The 22,009-nt window shown below is 38.3% G+C and overlaps 1 protein-coding gene across 1 annotated transcript in view; it reads right to left on the bottom strand.

The window, feature by feature from the left end:
• NRXN3 (neurexin 3) overlaps nt 1-22,009 on the bottom strand; it is a 1,867,393-nt gene that overhangs the window by 945,928 nt on the left and 899,456 nt on the right. The window contains 1 exon segment of the mRNA XM_049899475.1: nt 17,226-17,345. Coding sequence (XP_049755432.1) covers nt 17,226-17,345 — 120 coding nt within the window.

The following is a 22,009-nucleotide window of genomic DNA, read 5'->3' as shown; positions in this document are numbered from 1 at the left end:
GGTTCCTGAAGATACCAAACTCCTTCAGCATGCTCCTGGGAAGTTGTGGAAACAGTGCCTTTAAAAGGTCAGGATATTAACAGGAAATGAGGTAGGTTTTTAGAAACCAACTTAGGATTTTTGTTGAATTATACAGACCCATAATTCAGAATTTATTTAAATGTATGAATTAGAATATGCATCACATCAGTGCTATTTGAATAATCTAATCCCAGGAATTTTACCTACCTTCCCCACCGCCATGCCCCCCACATACACTTAAAGTGGGGAATAGGGTAAATAGAAGGCAAATGCAGCAATAAATCTATTCAAAATTTTATTTGTTTGGTTATTGGTGACATTTTTCTTTAATGGAGGTTTTACATTCCCAAGGTAAGCTCTATGTGGAACCCATCAAAACTCTTTCCTGAGTCTAATATTCTGTTTTACCATAAGTTATTTTTAATCCTGTTAACAAAACTGGGACTTCTACAAGGTACATATTTTGAGGTTAAAAAAAAAAAAAAAAAGAGTTAATTGTCAAAGGACAGCTAGTAAGGGAGGAAAGGAATCAGGATTTGAACCTACTTGGATTTTACTCCCCGAAAAAATCTGTTGCCATTGAGTTGATTCCAATTCATAGTGACCCTATAGAATAGAGTAGAACTGTTCCATAGGGTTTCCAAGGAGTGGCTGATAGATTCAAACTGCTGACCTTTTGGTTAGCAGTCTTAGATCTTAATCACTGCATCCCCAAGTCCATATTAATCCCCCTTTAGATGCTGAGCCATACTGTGTCTCAGTTCTGAATATAAACGCATTCAGATTTTGGAGGAAAGATTAACGTGAACTAAATGGCCAAAAAAGACTTCAAAGAATAGGCGAAGCTTGACCTGGTCCCCAAAGGATGGATAGAACTTGAAAAGTAAGCGAAGAGGAGAGAAGCCTCCCAGAGAGGAGTAACTACAGCTGCAAGGGCATGAGGGCAGAATGATTACGGAATATTCTAGAGACTTTGAGAAGATTGGCCTTGTTTGAGGGTACAGTAGCCATGGAAACTAAAAGAAATGTGAGTCAAGAGACATATTTTTAAAAGCAGATTATGGAAAACCTAAAAAGCCAAGTGTAGGGTTTAGACTACATGAAATAGTTAAGAAGGGGACACTGAAGCCTTATAGGCAGAGATGTGACGAGTCAAAAACAGTGTTTTGGAAAGATTAATCTGAAACTGGTACATAAAATAGGTCAAAGAAATAAGAGTAAAGAAACTGTTATGAACTGAATTGTGTCCCCGAAAAACATGAGTTTTAAGCCCTAACCCTTATACCTGTGGTTGTAATCCCATTTGGGAATAGGGTTTTCTTACGTTAATAGACCATATCAATGGAAGGTGTGTCTTAAAGCCATCACCTTTGAGATTTGAAAGAACAGATTAGGCACTGAAGAAAGCCAGACAAATGGAAGGAAAAATCATGCTATGTGGCCATAGCCAAGGAATGTCCAGAAGAAAGCTAGAGAAGCCTAGATAAAGATTTCCCTCATAGTGGACAGAGAGCCTTTCCCTACAGCCAGCACCCTGACTTTGGACTTCTAACCTCCTTAACTGTGAGAAAATAAATTCCTATTTGTTAAAGTCACTACTTTTGGCATTTCTGTTATGGCAGCACCAAGAAGCTAAGGCAGCAACCAATAACAGGGCTCTCAAAAACTGCCAAGGGAAACAGCAGGCTGAATCATTTTTAGCTTTTCATTACCTTGCCTTCAATACAGCATCAAAGTAACTTACTCCTACTTGCCTTGTTCTATGTCTGAAGAATCTGCCACCAAAACATTCAATGTGTCAAGCGATGCAGCTTTAGAAATACAGCCACAATCAAATATTACCTAGGAAACCAAATATAACTAAATGTGAAATGTTACCCCACACTGGGAAATAGCTGTGAAATTTGGTTATAGCTGTGTTTATTGTTCATTAAACTGTATAAAATAGGAAAATCTGCTAAATTAATCCAAATGAAAATTAAATAAGTTAGATGTTGACAATACATGTGGTGTGTCATGAGAATTGGAATATAAAGCCTCTTCCAACACTAAGAGTTTGTTTGGCTAAACTCACATGTTTTAATAAATGCCTTTCAATTTGCTCCGTTGTCAGGATTTTTCATGAGTCAGGGACTACAGGTGTGTGTACATGATATGTGTGCTGAACTTCAGGTCCTTCTTCAAAGACCCCTTGGTGCCAGGGCACTAATGTGACCTTAACTAGATGTCACACTTGAGTGCCAGCATGGGGTAGTCATAACGGATTTTAAACTGGGAGAGAAGAAAGAAAGATTATTTGTAGGATAAATAAATCCAAGATGATGCATCCCTGCCTAAATCCTTACTCATAGATAAAATTATATCCCCCCAAAGTGAGGACTCAGATGGGCTAAAGGAGCTTTCTGCCAAATATCCTCAAAGGCAGATGGATCATCCAATCTGTGGCCCAGGCAGATGCATTACCTTCACAATTACAGAAATATTTCTGGCTCATTGACTCAGATGCTACCAAGAACTCAGGCATGACTCTGTAAGACACAGAAACAAAGGCATTCGGATAGTGAAACTATTTTTAAACAACAGGGATAAGGGGAGGACTAAAGAAAATTTATATTTGTTCATACTATCTACACATTTAGGGAGCCCTGGTGGTGCAAGGGTTAAGCACTTGGCTGCTAACCTAAAGAAAGGTTGGCAGTTTGAACTTACCACCAGCTCCTTGGGAGAAAAGACCTGGCAAACTGCCTAGGCTACAGCCCAGAAAATGCTATGGAGCAGTTTTACCCTGTCATATAGAGTCGATAGGAGTCAGAATCGACTCAATGGCAAACAACAACTTGTACATATGTATACAAAAGAACTCTTTAAAGTGCTGAAAAGCAAAGATGTCACTTCAAGGACTAAGGTGTGCCTGACCTAAGCCATGGTGTTTTGAATTGCCTCATATACGTGTGAAAGCTGGACAATGAATAAGAAAGACAGAAGAAGAATTGATACCTTTGAATTATGGTGTTGGCAAAGAATATTGAATGTACCATGGACTGCCAGAAGAATGAACAAATCTATCTTGAAAGAAGTACAGCTAAAATCTTCCTTAGAAGCAAGGTTAGGGAGGCTTTGTCTCACATACTTTGGACATGTTATCAGAAAGGACCAATCCCTGGAGAAGGGCATTGTGATGGATTGAATCATGTCCCTCCAGAATATGTGTCAACTCGGTTAGGCCGTGTGTGGTTGTCCTCTTTTGTGATTTTCCTATGTGTTATAAATCATAATCTTTGCCTGTGGTTAAAAAGGGTTAGGGTGGGATGTAACATCCTTTCTCAGGCCATATCCCTGATCCAATGTAAAGGGAGTTTCCCTGTGGTGTGGTCTGCACCACCTTTTATCTTATAAGAGATAAAAGGAAAGGGAAGCAAGCAGAGAGTTGGGGACCTCGTACCACCAAGAAAGGAGCACTGGGAACAGAGAGTGTCCTTTGGACCTGGGGTCCCTGAGCCTGAGAAGTTCGTTGACTAGGGGAAGGTTGATGACAAGGAATCTTCCTCCAGAGCCAACAGAGAGATAAAGCCTTCCCCTTGAGCTGATGCCCTGAATTTGTACTTTAAGGCCACTTTACTGTGAGGAAATAAATTTATCTTTGTTAAAGCCATTCACTTCTGGTATTTCTGTTATAGCAGCACTAGATGCTTAAGACAGACATCATGATTGGTAGAGCAGAGGGTCAGTGAAAAAGAGGAAGATCCTCAACAAGATGGATTGACACAGTGGCTGCAACAGTGGGCTCAAGCATAATGACTGTGAGGATGGCGCAGGATCAGGCAGTGTTTTGTTCTGTTGTATATAGGGTCACTATGAGTCAAACCGACTTGATGGCACCTAACAACAACTCATTTTTACTTGCATAACCTGCATATTTAGTTTTATTCATATAAGCACACCTGGGTAAAACTGCAAGTCTAGACTGTGGTGAGGGCTGATTCCAAAGAGCATCCAGTGGCTTTGCTAAGAAACCATGCCTAGAGTCAGATGCTATTGTTTCCTTCCTTCCAATGCTCCCAAGAGTGGTTTCAGCGTTACCAGCTTTGGCTGAATTCTCCTGCACAGTTATAAAAATTTTGCAACTCAGGGTATAAAAAAATCAAGGTACTTCTGTGTTTTACATGTTTCAGTACATAGACCATTATGAGGACTCTTATCATGTGAAATATACCACAACTTCACTTCGGAAGAGAGTGGCATGGGAAAAAAAAAAGGTTTAGGACCCAAGAGACTCTTTTCCCACTATACCTTACCAGTTGTCATCTAGTCAGTTCCAACTCATGTTGGCTCCAGCTGTGTCAGCATAGAATTGTGCTCTATAGAGTTTTCAACAGCTGATTTTTTCAGAAGTAGATTGTCAGGCCTTTCTTTTGAGGTGTCTCTCTCTGGACGGACTCAAACACCCATCTTTCTATTAGAAGCCAAATGTATCAACTGTCTGGACCATACTATACCTTATAAGAAGGCCTGGTGATGCAGTGGTTAAGAGCTATGGTGAGCTACGGCTGCTAACCAGGAGGCTGGCGGTTTGAATCCACCAGCTGCTCCTTGGAAACTCTATGGGGCAGTTCTACTCTGTCCTATACGCTCGATAGGAGTCGGAATTTACTCAACGGCCACAGGTTTGGTTTCTATACCTTATAAGGGCCTTTTCCCTCCAATCAGGCCCACTACAAAACCATTGCACGTATATGTAGATACATGTATGTAGCACTGTTCAGAAATTGCAAGGCTTTCTACGAGACGATAGGAGGGCAAGAGAGAAAAGAAATGAAAACATCTTGACATTTCCATTTTTCATCTGAAGAAGAAAATTGCATATTGGGATATTCATTATAATTTTTGCAAGGCTAAAAACATTCCTTCTGGCAAGAAAACACCTAGTCTTTGCATAAATGCTATTCAATTCATAAAGAAGAACACTTGAACCTTTGCGTAACTCAGACTTTGAAAATATGAAAGACTCAGGCTTTTATTCAACAAATATTTTTTGAATATCTATTACTTGCTTGACACCACACATATGCTAAAATACCAAACCCACTGTTGTTGAGTCGATTCCAACTCACAAAGACCCTACAGGACAGAGTAGAACTGCCCCATAGGGTTTCCAAGGCTGTAAATCTTTACAGGCGCAGACTGACACATCTTTCTCCCACTGAGCAGCTGGTGGGTTCAAACTGCAGAAATTTTGGTTAGCAGCCAAGCACTTTAACCACTGCACCACCAGGGCTTCTATTCCAAAATAAGGTCATATTAAAAGTTAATAAAAATTATGGGATATTTTTCCTCCACTGCTTAGTACTTTTATGTATCTTCTGGATTTTCAACAGTGAGAATGTAAAATTTTTATTATAAAAAAAAAAGTCAACAAAACTCAAAACTAAAAAGCATAGCAATGCAAGATCCCATTCAAGGTCAATTTCTTTTGTCGACAATGCAGCAACATAATCAATGCAGACCAGGGTCTAGAGATCAAAATAGGGACAGTCAAAGGCCAAAACACTACCCAGCATAGAAACATATCTGTTTTCCCAAAGTCTCCAATTTTTTTGTTTGAAAACATTCGTTAAATCCATTTGGCAAAAAGACATCAGGCACCAAAGATCCCCAGGATAAAGATAGGTGAGAAAGTAAACTATAATTCTGGGTAAAGAAAATAATAAGAACAGCTAGTCCATGAGCTAAATCAATCGCTGTGCCCACCGAGCTTAATCAAGTGTTGTCAGAGGGACTGGAGGGAAAAAGCAATGGGGACCTCACAACAGAAACTCAAATGAAGAAACGCTTGACGGAGACTCGCTCACAGGTATTTATTTAACTAGCTTTGTGCAGCTTCTTACAGCATTTTCGTTAACTGCAGAAGGCCTGTAACTGGAGTTAAATGATCATCCACAAAAACAGATTCCAGAATATTCTGCACTGCCAGGGCCATTCCTGGACTCACACAAAAGCCTCAGATCAGCACTTGAGATTGTGGCTTTAAAGCACATCTTCACCTCACCCAAATCTCAAAATGTAAAGATGAAGTCAATTAAAAAGAAACACGCTGACATCTGCTTCCAGCTTCGATGGAGTAACAGAGGTTGCGCCATCTTAGATGGACTTACAATCTGGCCTGAAGCAACCAAGAAAGGGACAGATCATGTGAAATCATGATTTATAAGGCACCAGACATCAGGCAAAGAAGGACAGTGATTCCTGAAAGAGATGAAAGAAACAAGGGGAGACCTAAGATTGTCCCAGCTCACTGCCTTGAGGGAACTTCTGCACCATGAAGCAGCAAGGGGGAACCCAGGTGGAGGCCGTGAGACTCCCTGACTTGAGGAGATGGAGCTGAGAGGCAGGAGGGAGCAAGGAAGCTAGAATACAGGCACATCATGGAATCTTAAAAACACACACAGGGATACAGAGAATAAACATAAAAGAGCACAGACTGTATGATTCCATTATGCATATTTAATAACTGGCAAAACTAATGTATGTTGATAAAATTAGAACAGTGGTAGCCTTAGCAAGGAGAGGGACCTGACTAGCAGGGCCACAAAGGAACTTTCTGGAAAGATGGAACTGTTCTCTATCTTAATTGAGATGTTGGTTACACAGGTATAAACATTTGTCATAATGTACATAAAATCAAATTTTGCTGAATGTGAATTTTACCTTAAAAATGCCTCCCCTAAAAAATAGGTAAGGGAGAAAAATGAGGGAAACCAAGTTATATTTATTAGCTGTATTTTACAAGCCAAGTTAAATTAGTTCATATCATCTTTGACTTTAGATATGGAAATAATGTAGGAAATTACAAGTCTATACTCAAAAATACATTAAAATTGTGCTGCATGTGACTAACAAGGTAATATAAAAATTATATTCTGTGAACCAATAGACTCTCAGTAGATTATTGCCATCACTATCAATAAGTAACTAGCCAAGCACACTAGAAATAAATGGCTATAATTAAACATAAGCAATAAAAAAGGTCTACAAATGCAGCATGCTGAAGATGGCTGAAATGAAATTAGTGAGGCCACAAATTTCAACAACTCATAATAAGCCCTGCCAAGGAACAGGTTCATAAATTGTAGAGCTGTTTTCCCTTAAACAATTGTTGTTGTTGTTAGGTTTTGCAGAGTCAGTTCCAACTCACGGTGACCCTGTATACAACAAAACAAAGCACTGCCCTGTCCTGCACCATCCTCACAATTGTTGCTATGTTTGAGCCCTGCGGTAGTTAAGGTTGTGTGTCAACTTGGCTGGGCCATGATTCTTAGTGGTTTGCAGTTATGATGTAGTTTGGCAGCTATGTAATGATGTAATCATCTCCATGATGAGATCTGCTATGAGCAGCCAATCCATTGAAAGGGAGTTTTCTTGGGGGTGTGGCCTGCACCCAATATATGTGGACATTCTGGCAAAGCTCTCTGGCTTTAGCTCATTCTGGCTTCTGCATCTGACCCCCAGTTCTTGAGGCTTGAGCTAGCAGCTTACCTGCCGATCTTGGGATTCATCACCCTCCTGAGGCCTGTGAGCCAGAGGCCTGCTGTCTGACCTGCCAATCTTGGGTTTGCCAGCCCTGCAGCTAGGTGACTCAGGAGAAGCCTCCAGTCTGACCCACGGATTTGGGACTTTCCAGCTTTTACAAAAGCCATAAAATTCTATGTGGCTAAGTGGACTTACGAGCCTATGTATTCAGATGAGGTCTCGCTAAGGAGTTTCCTTGTGGTATTAGAAGGCATCCACAGTCAAGGGCCCAGCCTTTGCAGTAAGACAGATGTAACAGCATCTTTGTCCTTCCACCTAATAGTTTTTGACCTTATGCAAATCCTTTCACTTCTGTGAAACTGGGATAATAAGAGTTTCTACTTCCTAGAGTCCTCATGAGGGCTAAACGACAAAATGGCAGAGCAAATTCAGCACAGTGATTGGTACACAGTTACGTGGTGAAAAAATAAAAGATAAATGTATACAAGGGAGATATTCAGGTAAAAAAATTGAAATTGAATTGATAGTGTTAATAAAAGTTATCCAAAATGTAGAAAAAAGGCTAGGGCATAGTCCTTTCAATGTCATATGGGAGGGGCATTGTTTAACAGGTCTAGCCATAGAATATTTAATTCTGTAGGAGATTGTACCTGTGTCTGACAGTGTTATTTACTGTTAATTATGGCCTGGGCTCTATGAGGTGACATGTTAATCTGTGGATCTTGGTTCAGCAGAAAAGATAAAGGTTGAGGTATTTTTGCCCTGTGGGAAATTAACCAGTTTTATATCTAATCTAAATTAGTATTCTAATATTCTTTTTAATGCCTATAAATACCCAGCTCCTCAAATATTTTTGGACCAATTTTATCATCCCGCAGTTTCCCTTATTAAGAAGTTAAGTACATTTGACACATGTTCACTCTATATTTGTATCAGAGTTTTGTTTATAGCTTTCTGAAAATTATATTTGTATGAGTCATGTTTTGAATTTTTTGAAAACTGCATTCAAAAAGTAGCCTACAGTTCTCTAGGGGCCAATATGTGCCATGTCCTAAAACTTCACAATTATTAACTCACTTTTTACAACAATCTTATGAGATGTGACCCGTAATTATCCCCAATTTAGAGGCACAGAGGAATTAACTTGTCTAGGGTAACACAGCTGTTAAGGGACATAGTCAAGATGTGAACACAGGCCATCTCACTCTACGTCAGTGGTCTCATGTACTATCCTCCTATATGACATATATTGGAAAAGCAGTATAATAAACATATGGAAATCAGAAGGTTTGCGTTAACAGAGAATGAAAATATAAATAGCCAGGGGGATAGCTTTTATTGCTCTCCTTTCAAGCACAGTTAATCAGAAAAAAAAAAAATATTCGAATGGCCTCATATGAGTATTAAGACACAAATACCTAGTGTTTGGGATGCCGGAATAAGATAAAATCAAGAACCGAGAACACAAAGCTTCCCTTTTCCAACCATATATTCTTATGTAATTTGGTTTCCTGTGAAGATCTGACCACCTGGAATTAAGCACCCTAGTCTAGTAAATAGTACAGATATTAATCAATTAATCTACTAGTACAGTAAAACCTGCAAAAGCTGGAAGCTGCATACAGGAAAAAACTTGTCAGAGAAGGAAAATGCAAATATTTTCCACTAAAACAAGTGATACAAAAGGGGTAAGACTGCACCCTTTCCAAGGTGGAAAACTTGTGAGATCTGGAAAAACAAGGCAGTCCCATCAACTTGGCTCTCACAGGTTTCACTGTATTTTTAATAATGATGACATAGAAGCAAATCTTTTAAGAAAGTGAACTTTCGTGACAAGGTACTCATTACTCAGCTCCTTCCTTACTGTGTGACCTTGGTTTTCTCATAGTTAAAATCAGAACAAGAGCAGTACGTATTTCTTTAGGATGTTGGAATGATTAAAGGGACAATATCTTTAAAATTGTCCTAGCAGAGTGTCGGAAACATGATAAGGACTTGATAAGCATCAAGTATTTTTTATTAGTAATAATAATAACTACCACTACACATATTTATTAAGTACCTATTATACACTTCGTTCCATACCAAAGTTTCAAGAGACTAAATAAATAATTCAATTTTCCCAAGTAAGAATTAGGAACGGCATTCTGAGTTTGATTCTAAAGCCAATTAATTTAATGATGCTACTATAATATCTTTTACAATTTAATAAGTTATATATTAAAAATGAATGTATTAAAAATGATTGTTTTAAAAATTTGGTTCATTACAAGTAAATTTTCAAGATCAATATCCACCAATGGTCCAATGAAATCAATGAAGTTTAAGGCCCTATGAGGCCTATATTCAGGATCCAGCAATAAATTCGACGTGGGGGATTCTTCCCCAAGAACTGACCACCACAACGTGCATTCTACCGAAGGAGGTTAGGAAATCCAATTTTTTTTTTTTTCATATTATGGAAAATGACTATCACCCAGTGTCACACAAAATGCACAGGACACAAATTTTAAGCAGAGTGTGATCTTAGTCATATAAATACTTACTATAAAGATTTGAAGGAAACAGCTACAATGCTAACAGTGGCTGTAGCATATTTCTCTGCTTGCTGAAATCCTGCCTCTTTTTTCCTACTTCCTTTTATACCCTACCTCCTTAGAAACCACATATAAAATTTTCAAGACTTATTCTCCAATTTAAAATAAAAAAAAATTCCTAACAGCAGCTGCTCGTCTTTACAGTCTTAACTCATGGGAAAGTTGACCTCCCTTCACTTTATGGCTCCTTACTATATTCTGTTCATATTTCTATTGGCACACTTTCACATGTCCATTATATTGTAATGTCTTTACAATATAGACTTTATCTTATTTATTATCATATCTTCAAATAAGAAATGTCTGCTGAGCGAATTAATAAATGGTAAAAGGTGCTCATGTGGAACCTGTATATGGATCAAGAGACAGACTTTCGAAAAGAACAAGGGGATACTGTGTGGTTTAAAATTGGGACAGGTGTGTGAAATGGTTGTATCTTTTCACCTGTATGCTGAACACATAATCCAAGAAACTGGACTATATGAAGAAGAATGCAGCATGAGGACTGGAGAAAGACTCATTAACAACCTGTGATATGCAGATGAAACCACCTCGCTTGGCAAAAATAAAGATGATTTGAAGCACTTACTGAAGAAGGTCAAAGACTACAGCCTTCAGTATGGATTCTACCTGAACATGAAGAAAATAAAAATTTATACAACTAGACGTATAAACCATATCATGATAAATGGAGAAAAAATTTAAGTTGTCAATGATTTCATTTAACATCCAGTCAAGAAATCAAAGGACATATTGCATTGAGCAAATCTCCTGGAAAAGACCTCTGTAAAGTTTTAAAAAGCAGAGATGTCACTTTGATGACTAAGGTGTGCCTGACCCAAGCCATAGTAATTTCGATCACCTCATATGTATGCAAAAGCTGGAAAATGAAAAAGGAGCAAAAAGAATCAATACATTTGAATTATGGCATTGGTGAAGAATATTGAATATGCCATGGTCAGGGAAAGATTACCCAATAAGTAAGGTATGCATAGGCTTACTTGTGCTTACTTATTAATCTGTAGTGCACAATTTCACCTGTTCTTCTGCACACTTTTGATATGGTGAAATTCATGTGAAATTGTGCACTACATATTGGTAAGTAAGCACAAATAGCCCTGTATGTACCCTGTTTACTGGTTAATCCACCCCTGGCCATGGTCTTCCAGAAGAATAAACAAATCATTCCTAGAATATGCACAACTAGAGTGCTCCTTTGACATGAGGATGGTAAGATTTGGTACACATCATCAGGAAAAAGCAATTGCTAGAAAAGGACATCATATTTGGTAAAGCAGAGGGTCAGTGAAAATGAAGGAAACCCTCAATCAGACAGATTGACACAATAGCCCAAACAACAGACTCAAACATACCGACAATCACAAAGACGCTACAGGACAGGGCAATGTTTTTGTTCTGTTTTATATAAGGTCACCACGAGTTGGAGCTGACCCCATGGAAACTATTAACAACAGCAACTAAATCTGTTCCAAGTAGCAAACAACTGTCTTACAAGTAAACGTCTCAAATTTGGCCTATTTGCTGGACAAGCAGAGGTGGGGAAAAGAGAACTGGGGTATAAACACATAACTGAAAAGATATTGTAGTCTGATATCCTCGGAAATGATCGCTATACAAGTAATAACCTAGGCTCATAATGTAATGCCTGTGTACCTATACTCAGCCAAGAGACAGAATTGGTATATACAAGCGTGTCCCCTTGTTTGTACACTAAGTAATGCATACATTGCTTATTTCTTTTCTGAAGCCTGAATAGGAAATGTGTTTTTAACAGATTTAATCAATACACCAACCTACATTAAAAAAATAAATAAATCCACACAATAAATAAAAAGCAAAAGGCCAATCAATAGCCAACAGTGCAGTTTAACAGCCACTCCAGCAGAAAACTGTATGAAAAGGTGCTTCACACTCCACTGTCTGCACAATCCACAGTTGCTTCATATTGATTTGGTGAAAGCAAAGAACATCTATTATCACATGCCAGTGTGAACCTAGCAATTTCTCCAACAAGTAGCCCACAATGTATGACTAGCAATGTACCACTTGGTATCATGCTGTGACGATGGGCTAAGGATCCACATTTATTCCCCCCTTTTCACCCCACAAAGCTATAACAATTCCTAAACCTGAGAACTTGAGGTGTATTAAATACTTACGTGTCCTAGGCTGCCCCACATTTGCTTCTTCGGCACACAGCACTAGTAACATGACCCCAGAATTGTACGCATCTCAAAGCAGTACATTGAAAAATATAACAATGGTGGCAAATACAGATACCCAAACCAAAGCCCATTGCCATCAAGTCGATTCTGACTCATAGAGGCCCTGTAGGACAAAGTAGAACTGCCCCGTAGGGTTTCCAAAGAGCAGCTGGTGGATTCGAACTGCTGACGTTTTGGTTAGCAGCCAAGCTCTTAACCACTGCACCACTAGGGCTCCAGTCAAATGAAGATACGAGATGTTTAAAATTGCTATTTTTAAAAAGTCCCTAAAACGACAATCCTTGTTTATATGTGTGGGTGTGTGCATGTGAATTGTGCTTCTGCACAGCATCCTGCGGTGTGGAGGAGAAAGGAATTCAACAGCTGGTTTCCAATGGGAGCGGTGCTACCACACAACCTGAAGAATGGATTCTAAATTTCCCTGATAGCATAATGGCTATGGTATGCTGGAATCGTCCAGGTTCTCAGTTCTCATCTAAAATACCAGTAAGATCCCAATATCCGATAAGAATATTCTTATAAGAACCCTTTAAAGTTCCATTTGTTGTTATTTGTTGTTCTTAAAATGTAACAGGTGCTGTAAGTTGGCTTTCAGGTGATGTTCACCTGAAAAATTTTTCAGAGGTGCTGAAGATCATCTTTGGAGAATGTTGCTTGTCTGTCTTTCCATAGATCTTATTGTATCCTACATTAACTCAAAATGGCATCTGGGGAGGGTAGGTTCACTGGGGTTTCAAAAAGGTGCTAAAAGTAAACCTAAAGTAAAGAATGATTTTACCATTTACCACCAACGATTTTACCATTACATGAAACAGTAGAAGGTCATGTCTTAAAACTTTGTAAGGCAATTAGTGGTGTGGCAAAAAATACGGAATATACTGTGGACTGCCAGATGAATGAACAAATCTGTCTTGGAAGAAATACAGCCAGAGTGTTCCTTAGAAGCAAGGGTGGTGAGACTTCGTCTCATGTACTTTGGACATGTTGTGAGGAGGAACCAGTCCCTGGAGAAGGATATCATGCTGGGTAAGGTAGAGGTTCCGTGAAAAAGAGGAAGACCCTCAATGAGATGGATTGAAGCAGTAGCTGCAACAATGGGCTCAAACATAGCAACAGTTGTGAGGATGGCACAGGACTGGGAAGTCTGTCGTTCCATTTTACAGAAGATTGTTATGAGTCAGAACCAACTCGATGGCACCCAACAACAAGGCAACTAGTAAATCAATTATACTTGGGTTTCTAATAAGGTGATACTTGTTTTCTACCCATTACAAGGGAGTCATTTTTACACATGGCAACTAGCCAGAAAGAATGTAGAAACAGAACTGCAGCCAGGGATGTGTGTGTCACACCTTTGCAACCACCATATCAGCTGCACATAGCTATCTATACAGAGTGAACTTGAAATTCACCTCACTGCCTCCGTCAACTCACCGTGCTCTCACAAGGAATGATGGGATAAAGTGAAAATCATCCAGCCTTGGCCTACTCATACTAAATGAGATGCAATTTTAAAATGTGCATTCTACTCACGAAGGCAGCATCTATGTGACGGCACCTTAAACTTCCACACAAATACCAAATATGGCAAAAAGGCAAGGAAAAAAAAATGTCTCAGGTGACAGAACCAATGCTAGAAGAAGTGAGAAGAGACTTAAAATGCAGAACTTTTCTACACATTATGAACCGAACGCTTTATTTTGAAAAATATCAAAACCTAGTCAGCTCCCTATTCAACAGCTCTCTATTTTAGGATTTATAGCTACAAATTGAGATATTTTTATTTTCATTGAAGATCAATCTCTTGCCCCAAGAAACACCTGCGTAAATGAAATATCCAAAACGGGTCCCCCTCCAAAAAATACCTTTTGTAATTAGATCCCATTTCTAACAAATTCATACGGTAATATGACAGTGTTTTAAGGAATACAATATATGTTAGATATATGCAACATTCTATATAACAATGTTCCCCCCCCAAAAATATGTTTTACAATCAGATTGCATTTCTAGACAATTCACATAGTTTTATGACAGCATTTTAAAGAATATAAGTCAGATATATGCAACATTTTATAGAACATTCTATTCCCAAGAATTGGGTAAAAACCAGGTTTCCTTGGTAGCTGTAGCTTCCTCTTACAATGCATTGCCCTATTTCTGTTATTTAAGTCAAAGGCAAGTGATGCATGTCACCAAGCAATTACTAATGGCATCTCGACTCATCCATATAAAACTCAATTCATGCTTCTCTTTCTAGCCCTCCCCCTTTGTCCTTCTTTCTCTTCCATTAACTTGTTTTACCCTTCCTCCTTTCTCCTTCCTTTACCATGTTCCTACACAGCCTTTGCCGATAACAACCATGAGTCTTTTTCAACTCTACTGGTGACATGGGGGTTAACTCTCAGCTCCTGATAGAGGCTAGGCTACCAAGAGTTTTCTACATAAGTAGGCATATAAACATCAGATGGGTAGCTTTGTTTTGAAGATGTTTGTGGAATAAATTAGCAAATTACAACTGTAAGGATCAAGGTTGATATAGAAAATAATGGTCTATGAGGTAAAGTAGTGAGGCAATTTTCTAGATAAAAAAAAAAAACTCTTTCGATGTTAATTTCAAAAGAGAACTTGCCCCAAATACTTTGAATTACAATCATTGGATACAGGGATATCATCGTAGCAATTTTAAAGGACCTATCATTTTTATAAATTTGGCTGCGTTTCATTAAAAGTTTATCTCTGAGCTTATAGTCACATCCTGTATATCTAAATTCAATATATCTCTATAAATTCTGTAATTAAAATGTACTTGCTCCCATTTCCATACAGCCATCCACTTATAGGAGCCCTAGTCCACTCTTCACGAAGGGACTAACCAAACAGATAATTTTAGTCGTTTGGGCCCAGAGGTTCTCCTATAAGCAAAATATTCAACTGCACTATTTACAGAATGAAATCCAAAATGTATTACCCTAATCCTGAATATCTTAGAAACATTTCTGAAGGATGAGAAGCTGCTGCCACAAAAGAAATACCACTTTTCCTAATTCTTGCTCCAGTCCTTCATTATATATCAACAATTGTCCATGTCAGATAACGCTATAGTCCTCACTCTGGACTGAGCCAAAATCTGCTCATGAAAAAATCAGAAACAATCCTAGAAAGCTGGAAAGTACCTGAGTTGAATTTTACCATAAAATAATGTCTGATCCTGCATGACAGAGATGAACTGGTCAATGACAGAAAAACCCATACATACCTTCTGAAGATTGTGCTTATTCACCACAGTTGGAGTAACTTACCTTTCTGCCTTTTCTGGGTGCAGAGTATCTTCCTGACATGGAGTGGTATGTATATGTGATATCAGATACAATTGTGAGAATAAAGAAGCATATACTGATATTTAGGGGAAAAAAATCCCTATGTAAACAAACTGGGGGGGGAAAGAAAGATCATGTTGCTCAGTTCCCCAGGTACTTTGGTTGTGTCCATATAATCGCCTTCTTCAGAGTAGATTGATATTCCCAAATCATGAATATGGAAACACTACTTAAATAATGCCAAAGATAATTGGCAAGAGCAATCTGATGCCAAAACATTTTGCCAGGCATCATGTCCTTTTCATTACAGATACAGAGGCAGGTGCTTACATTTAGATAAACAGGTATCAAAGAATTTTTTCTCTGCACTGCCAAATTCCTCAATTATTTTTCCTCAGTGCACTTTGAATGACTAACAAAAAGCTACTGAGGAATAACGGAAATGAGAAATACAAGATACAACTACATACACAAAAAACGTTGTGGAGATAGTGTAATTGGTGCCTGCTCCCATGTGAGCAAATGATAACTTGCCTTTACTATTTAATCAGATAAATTCATTCATTTTCTATAAAACTATGAGGCCAACTGATGATCATTTTGGATTGTAAAACAAACTTCTACCACCAAGGCTACATTAGAAAATCTCTTTGCAGTAATAGGTATTTAGAAATTTCAAGGGTTTGCTCTTCTTTAAAAGTGGATGCATTACAAAAATAACATAGGAAGGAAATGAAGACCCAGTTTTACAGACACCCACAGCACTGAAGTATCATTACCGTCAGGACAAGAATCATGTTCATAAAACCAGTCTCTTCTTAGAGCTAAATCAACTGATGTGCCTTAAGTATGAGTCACAAGACTGTCTTTTAATGTGATCAAGATACACAGATGTACACACATAAATATACCCACAAGAGAGAAATGTGTGTATAAACAGAATAACCATTTATATATAAGCCAAAAAGATACCAATATATTTAACCAGACGGAATCATTGTCTTATATTTGAAAGAGCTCTGAAAATACTTTAAACTCATCAAATTGGAGGAAAAACAAAACATGTACTCTAAATGTCTTCATCATTTGGAAGAACTAAAAAAATTCTCTAAACAATCTGTTTGTGAAAATAGCTACTTTCCATAAATATCCTCTAAATTTTAGGCAATGAAAATGGAAGAGTCCCCAAATCATTATCCAGATGACTTAATTAACAGAGAACTGAATCCCTTACAATAAAAATCTTGCCTGAGTTCTTTTTCCCTCTCAGTCACAGGTGTTTTTATCTTAAGAAAAACTATAGGAGGCAAGGAAAATGAGAGAATATCCAATATTGTTGAGCAAGAAACATCTCTGCTCTTCCCATAAAAGCACTAGTCCTTTATTTTTCAAGTTTCTGGAAAATTTCTTATGAATCTTTAAGAACCAGCATCCTCTGACATATTGTCACTTAAGTTTTCTCCAAACTTCTAAGCTCCTTCAAAAAATCCCAAGTATGAGAAGGTTGTACTCACGATCATTGCACTGGTTCCCAGAATACGACGTCATGGAACAGTCGCAAGTGAAGCCTTCCCACTGCTGCATGCAGACTCCCTGGTTGGCACATGAATCTTCCTGGCAGGTGGTACTGGGTCCTGGAAATGTACAAGAAGGGGAAGAGAGAAGAAAAAAAAGGAGGGAGAAGAAGTGTTAAAAACTAAGCAAATCCAAAGCAATCACCTAAATGTATCATTCTCATGCCCCAAAACATTAGAAGACACAACCACCAAAACTTTCAACTCTGTATCATGCAACAAGAAGTCAATATATACCAAAGACAACAGAAATACACACTTAGCCACAAACGATGTACCAACTGTTAGACACAAAAGGGAGAGGGCTGAACACAATGTTCTCTTCTAGGTAGACTTTGCAAAAGAGCCTCATCTCTACCATTCAACTGGATAGAGATCTCATTTGGAACATGGTCTTTCTAAATCTGTAACGGAAAGGCAGAAAAACCCATCCCCATGATTCTTATGAATTAAGGCAGAATTTTTTATCCTGAAACTAAAAGTCCCCAAAGTCTACTTTGTGACATTAAAAAGATGGATGATGATGATGATGATGATATAGCAGCCAACTTGTACTGATTTCTTTTAGGTAATGGGCAATGGATGCTCAGCTCTTTGTCTACTTTATCTCATTAAGCCCTTCCAAGAGGTAAGTTTTTACAAATAAGCAAACTAAACTCATGGAAGAAAATAATTTACCCAAAGTTTCACATTGGTAGTTAAAGGATCTTGGTGTTAAACTCAAGTAGACTACTCTGAGACCCATGCCCTAAACCATTACAGCAGTAATTCTCAAAATATAGTCTCCAGGCCAAGAGCACCTGGGAATTTGTTAGAGATTAAAATTCTTAGGCCCCAACCCAGGCTTACTGAATCAGAAACTCTGGGAGTGCAGCCCAGAAATCCATGTTTTCACAAGCCTCCAGGCGATTTTGATGAGTTCTAAAGTTTGAAAACTATTGCACTACGCCACATCGGTGCTATGCACACTTTAGAACAGATTTCTAAAATGGAGTGCATGTACACCAGAGGATGCAAAGGAAAATTATTTTAGGTATAGAAAGAAGATATTAGAAATTGTGTTCATATTTCATACTTTATTATTTTTATGTTTTGTATCCTTCATATACAAATAATATATAAGCATCAAGGTACATACATATAATTTATAGATGAATATAGCTATTTGAGGGAGGGCATTCTCCAAATGTTTTACTGATAGGAGTGGGCAATGAAAACGTTTGGCTAATCCCATGTTGGAGTTGGCCATTAAAATCTGTCTTTAGGTCAGCCTGAGACTCTCTTTAATTACTCCGCGTTTTTTACTCCTGTTTTCTGATACAGCTGTTGAGCTTACAATGAATCTACAGCTTGGGCATTATTTGCACCAATAGGATACATTTCGATAGTCAGGATAATTGCATTAATTTCTCAGAAAGCCTCAACAAATGTATTAGTGGGAGATCTAATGCAAACAAGCATTTGACAGAGTAGAAAATACATCATGGCAATAAGTGCCTATTTCACAATTTCTAAGCTAAGCCAAATACAAGTACAGAATATTGAAATGTAAGCAGGCAGCATCCTAAAGATGCATGTTCAGAGAAGATGCATGACTGCAAGAAGTTCTTCTGGGTGCCACAACATTTTGTATTTACTCATGAAGACTGGAAACTGTACAGACCATCACTCCTAAATACACAGCTGTCAGGATACGACATAAGAAAGTTCAAGACAATTACTAATGCTGCAGGGACAGGACAGCACCACTGCCGGGTTTCTACAGCTCCTGTTTGCCATGTGGCTCCCCCATGCAGAGATGAAAGGAGGTACGGGGTCACGTTCTCAGTGGGTCTTAAACTGGAGCGCGTGTAGTACAAGTTTCATTAACAATGGCAAATCAGGACAGCTTCTTTCAAAGCATTAAAGCTTCTGAGAAGTCCACAGGGCTTCCTGGCCAAACAGTTCTCACCAGATCACTAAACCCAAACCCACTGCCGTAGGGTTTATTCCAACTCATAGCAAACCTATAGGACAGAGTAGAACTACCCCATAGGGTTTCCAAGGATGTAATCTTTATGCAAGGAGACAGTCACAGTTTTCTCCCTTGGAGTGGCTGGTGGGTTCAAACTGCCAAACTTTTGGTTAGCAGCTGAGCGCTTTAATCACTGTACCACCAGGGCTCCTTTCTCACCAGAAAATGGGCAAGTAATTCAATTGTACTCAAGAATTAAAAACATACAGATGGCTTTCCCTTAAAAGGCAGCAAAGCAGCAAAAACTTTGGGAAAATACAATTATTCTTTGCATGTTGACTCCGAAGACAAAGGCTCTTCCATGCCTTTCCCATCCCTTCTAACTAGCCAAATTTTAAATGTTTTCCGAGGATCAGCTCAAACTCTTCGTCTTCTATGACACCTTCACTAGTAACTTCCAACAACACTTCTCTCTTTTCTTAGTGGCCATGCATTTATTATCTGCATCATTAATTTTTACACTTGATAATATTCAATTTAGCACTTTATTCCACATTACAGTCTTCTGCCTATATAACCCTCTAATTGTTTAATACTTTTACTATTTATTTTTCCCCAAAAGGTTGAATGCTGCTTGTTATTAGAAAGCATGCAACATGTTTTGATCATGTTGCTTCAAGCCTATTCGGCCAATGCAGAGAAAGTCTTTCAGAGAAGGCTGAGATGGTCTGAATCACAGCCAATCCTGACTTGTCTATGTTTCATACTTCTAAAAAGCAAGCGTGGGAGAACGCCTGTGCTCTGCACAGTGAGCAACCTGTCCAAATTGTCCAAGGTTGTCAGGAATCGGAATACAGAAGGAATTACAGGTTATTTCCAAATTCCACTGAATTTGTTTCACATGCATTTAGGGAAGAGTACCATGCAGAATTAGATACTCCTCAAAAACTGATTATGTTGTAATCATCTACGGATGGTTTCAATGAGGACCCACAGAACCCTCCAATAACTTCTTAGCAATCTGAGACTAAAATTGAACCTCAAAGCCAAGATCATTGAGTCCTTGCCTCCTTCTGCAGACTCACGTACTACTCTCCCCAATTCACAGGGGTCTAAGTCAACCCTTTCTCCTCTCAGCTCTTCTCTAACACAATGGTGCTCAAAGTATGGTTCCCAAATCAGCAATATGTACATTACCTGTGAATTATTAGAAATGCAAATTTTCAGACCCTACCCACAACCTACTGACTAGGGCCTGAACTCAGGAATCTGAGTTGTTACAAGCCTTCTGCAGACTTCTGATGCCTGCTCGTGTTGGAGAACCATTGCTCTTATGCTTCAAGCCCATTTCTGCTTCTGGTTCTTTCTACTTTTGGTTGACACATGGACCAAAATATCCTTCCTCCAGGTTTTCATCACGTTTTCATTCAGCCTTTTCATCAAGTTTCAGCTCAAAATGAGCTGGATCCAGATTACTCTATTTATGGAAGCCACACCAACATTTTTTTTCCTGTCCATTATATCTTCCTGTTTATTTAACTCAAATTGCATGGCTGTAATTAAATTGTTTATTAAAGCCTTTATTGTCTGTTTCATTCTACTAGAATGTAAGCTCCTTGAAGGCAGAAGTCTTGTCTGTCTTATTCACTTCTTCATCTAATCCCTGATATAGTATTTAGTAAAAAAAAAAAAAAAAAAAAAAAACACCAAACCCTTTGCCATCGAGTCGATTTTGATTCATAGCAACTCGATAGGACAGGGTAGAACTGCCCTATAGGGTTTCCAAGGAGCAGATGGTGGATTTAAACCACCAACCTTTTGGTTAACAACTGAGCTCTTAGCCACTGCACCACCAGGGCTCCTGGTATATAGTAGGTGCTCAGAAAATATTATTGAGAGAGAGAGAGAAAGTTGCCCTTTTGTGTCTTAAAGCCAAGTGTTTTTCCCAACCACCATTTGCTCCTAGAATTTACCAATATCAGCTCTTATAATCAGTCATTTACCTGGTATTAAGCCTTTTTGAAGGGTGGTATGAGTGATATATTTTTGACAATCTTTCCTCCTCTGATTTAACTATCAGGCACATTCAATCTCACCAGACACTGAGACAAGAACTCTTTCCTCACCAGTTGCTAGACGCTTAACTGTATGTTGAATGAATGAGAGTTTGAGCTGTACTCTAGAACTTTCTAGGTGGTAATTTTATTAGTTCCTATTCTTACTCCAACTCATTTAAGTACATCTTTCTTGAATAGAGTATATATTTATGTCAATGTGTCTCCCATAGACAGACGTGTCCCCCCTCCAAAAAAAAAATAGAAACTAGAGAAACAATCAAAATACCCTAGAGAAAAAAAAAGAAAGAAAATAAAACTTCAATGATGCTTTCAGCTGCACATCCCTTGATATAAGATGATCTTGTTTGAATCAGTGGAAGGATACGACAACAACAAATCATCAAGGGATATGATTTACCTAGCTCTTATTGTATGCCAGACACTGTACTAAATGCTTTTAAGATATTAACTCAATCTCTATAAGTATACAATGTAACTAAATTTAGTTTTTATTATAATACTATATAGTTATAGTACAGCAACTATAACTAAAAGTATTACAGAGTTGGAAAAACTGGAATGATTTTTCCATGAAATACATCAAAATTGCAAAAATAAAAGAATTTGAATACTCACTGACTCAGAAGGCAAGGATAGCAGAAGAGTAAACTGAGGCACAAAAAAGTTAGGTGACTATTCCAAGGCATACAGGT

The sequence above is a fragment of the Elephas maximus genome, chromosome 10, assembly GCF_024166365.1.
Source record: "Elephas maximus indicus isolate mEleMax1 chromosome 10, mEleMax1 primary haplotype, whole genome shotgun sequence".
Lineage (NCBI taxonomy): Eukaryota > Metazoa > Chordata > Mammalia > Proboscidea > Elephantidae > Elephas > Elephas maximus.
This window is presented reverse-complemented; position numbering and strand designations above follow the sequence as displayed.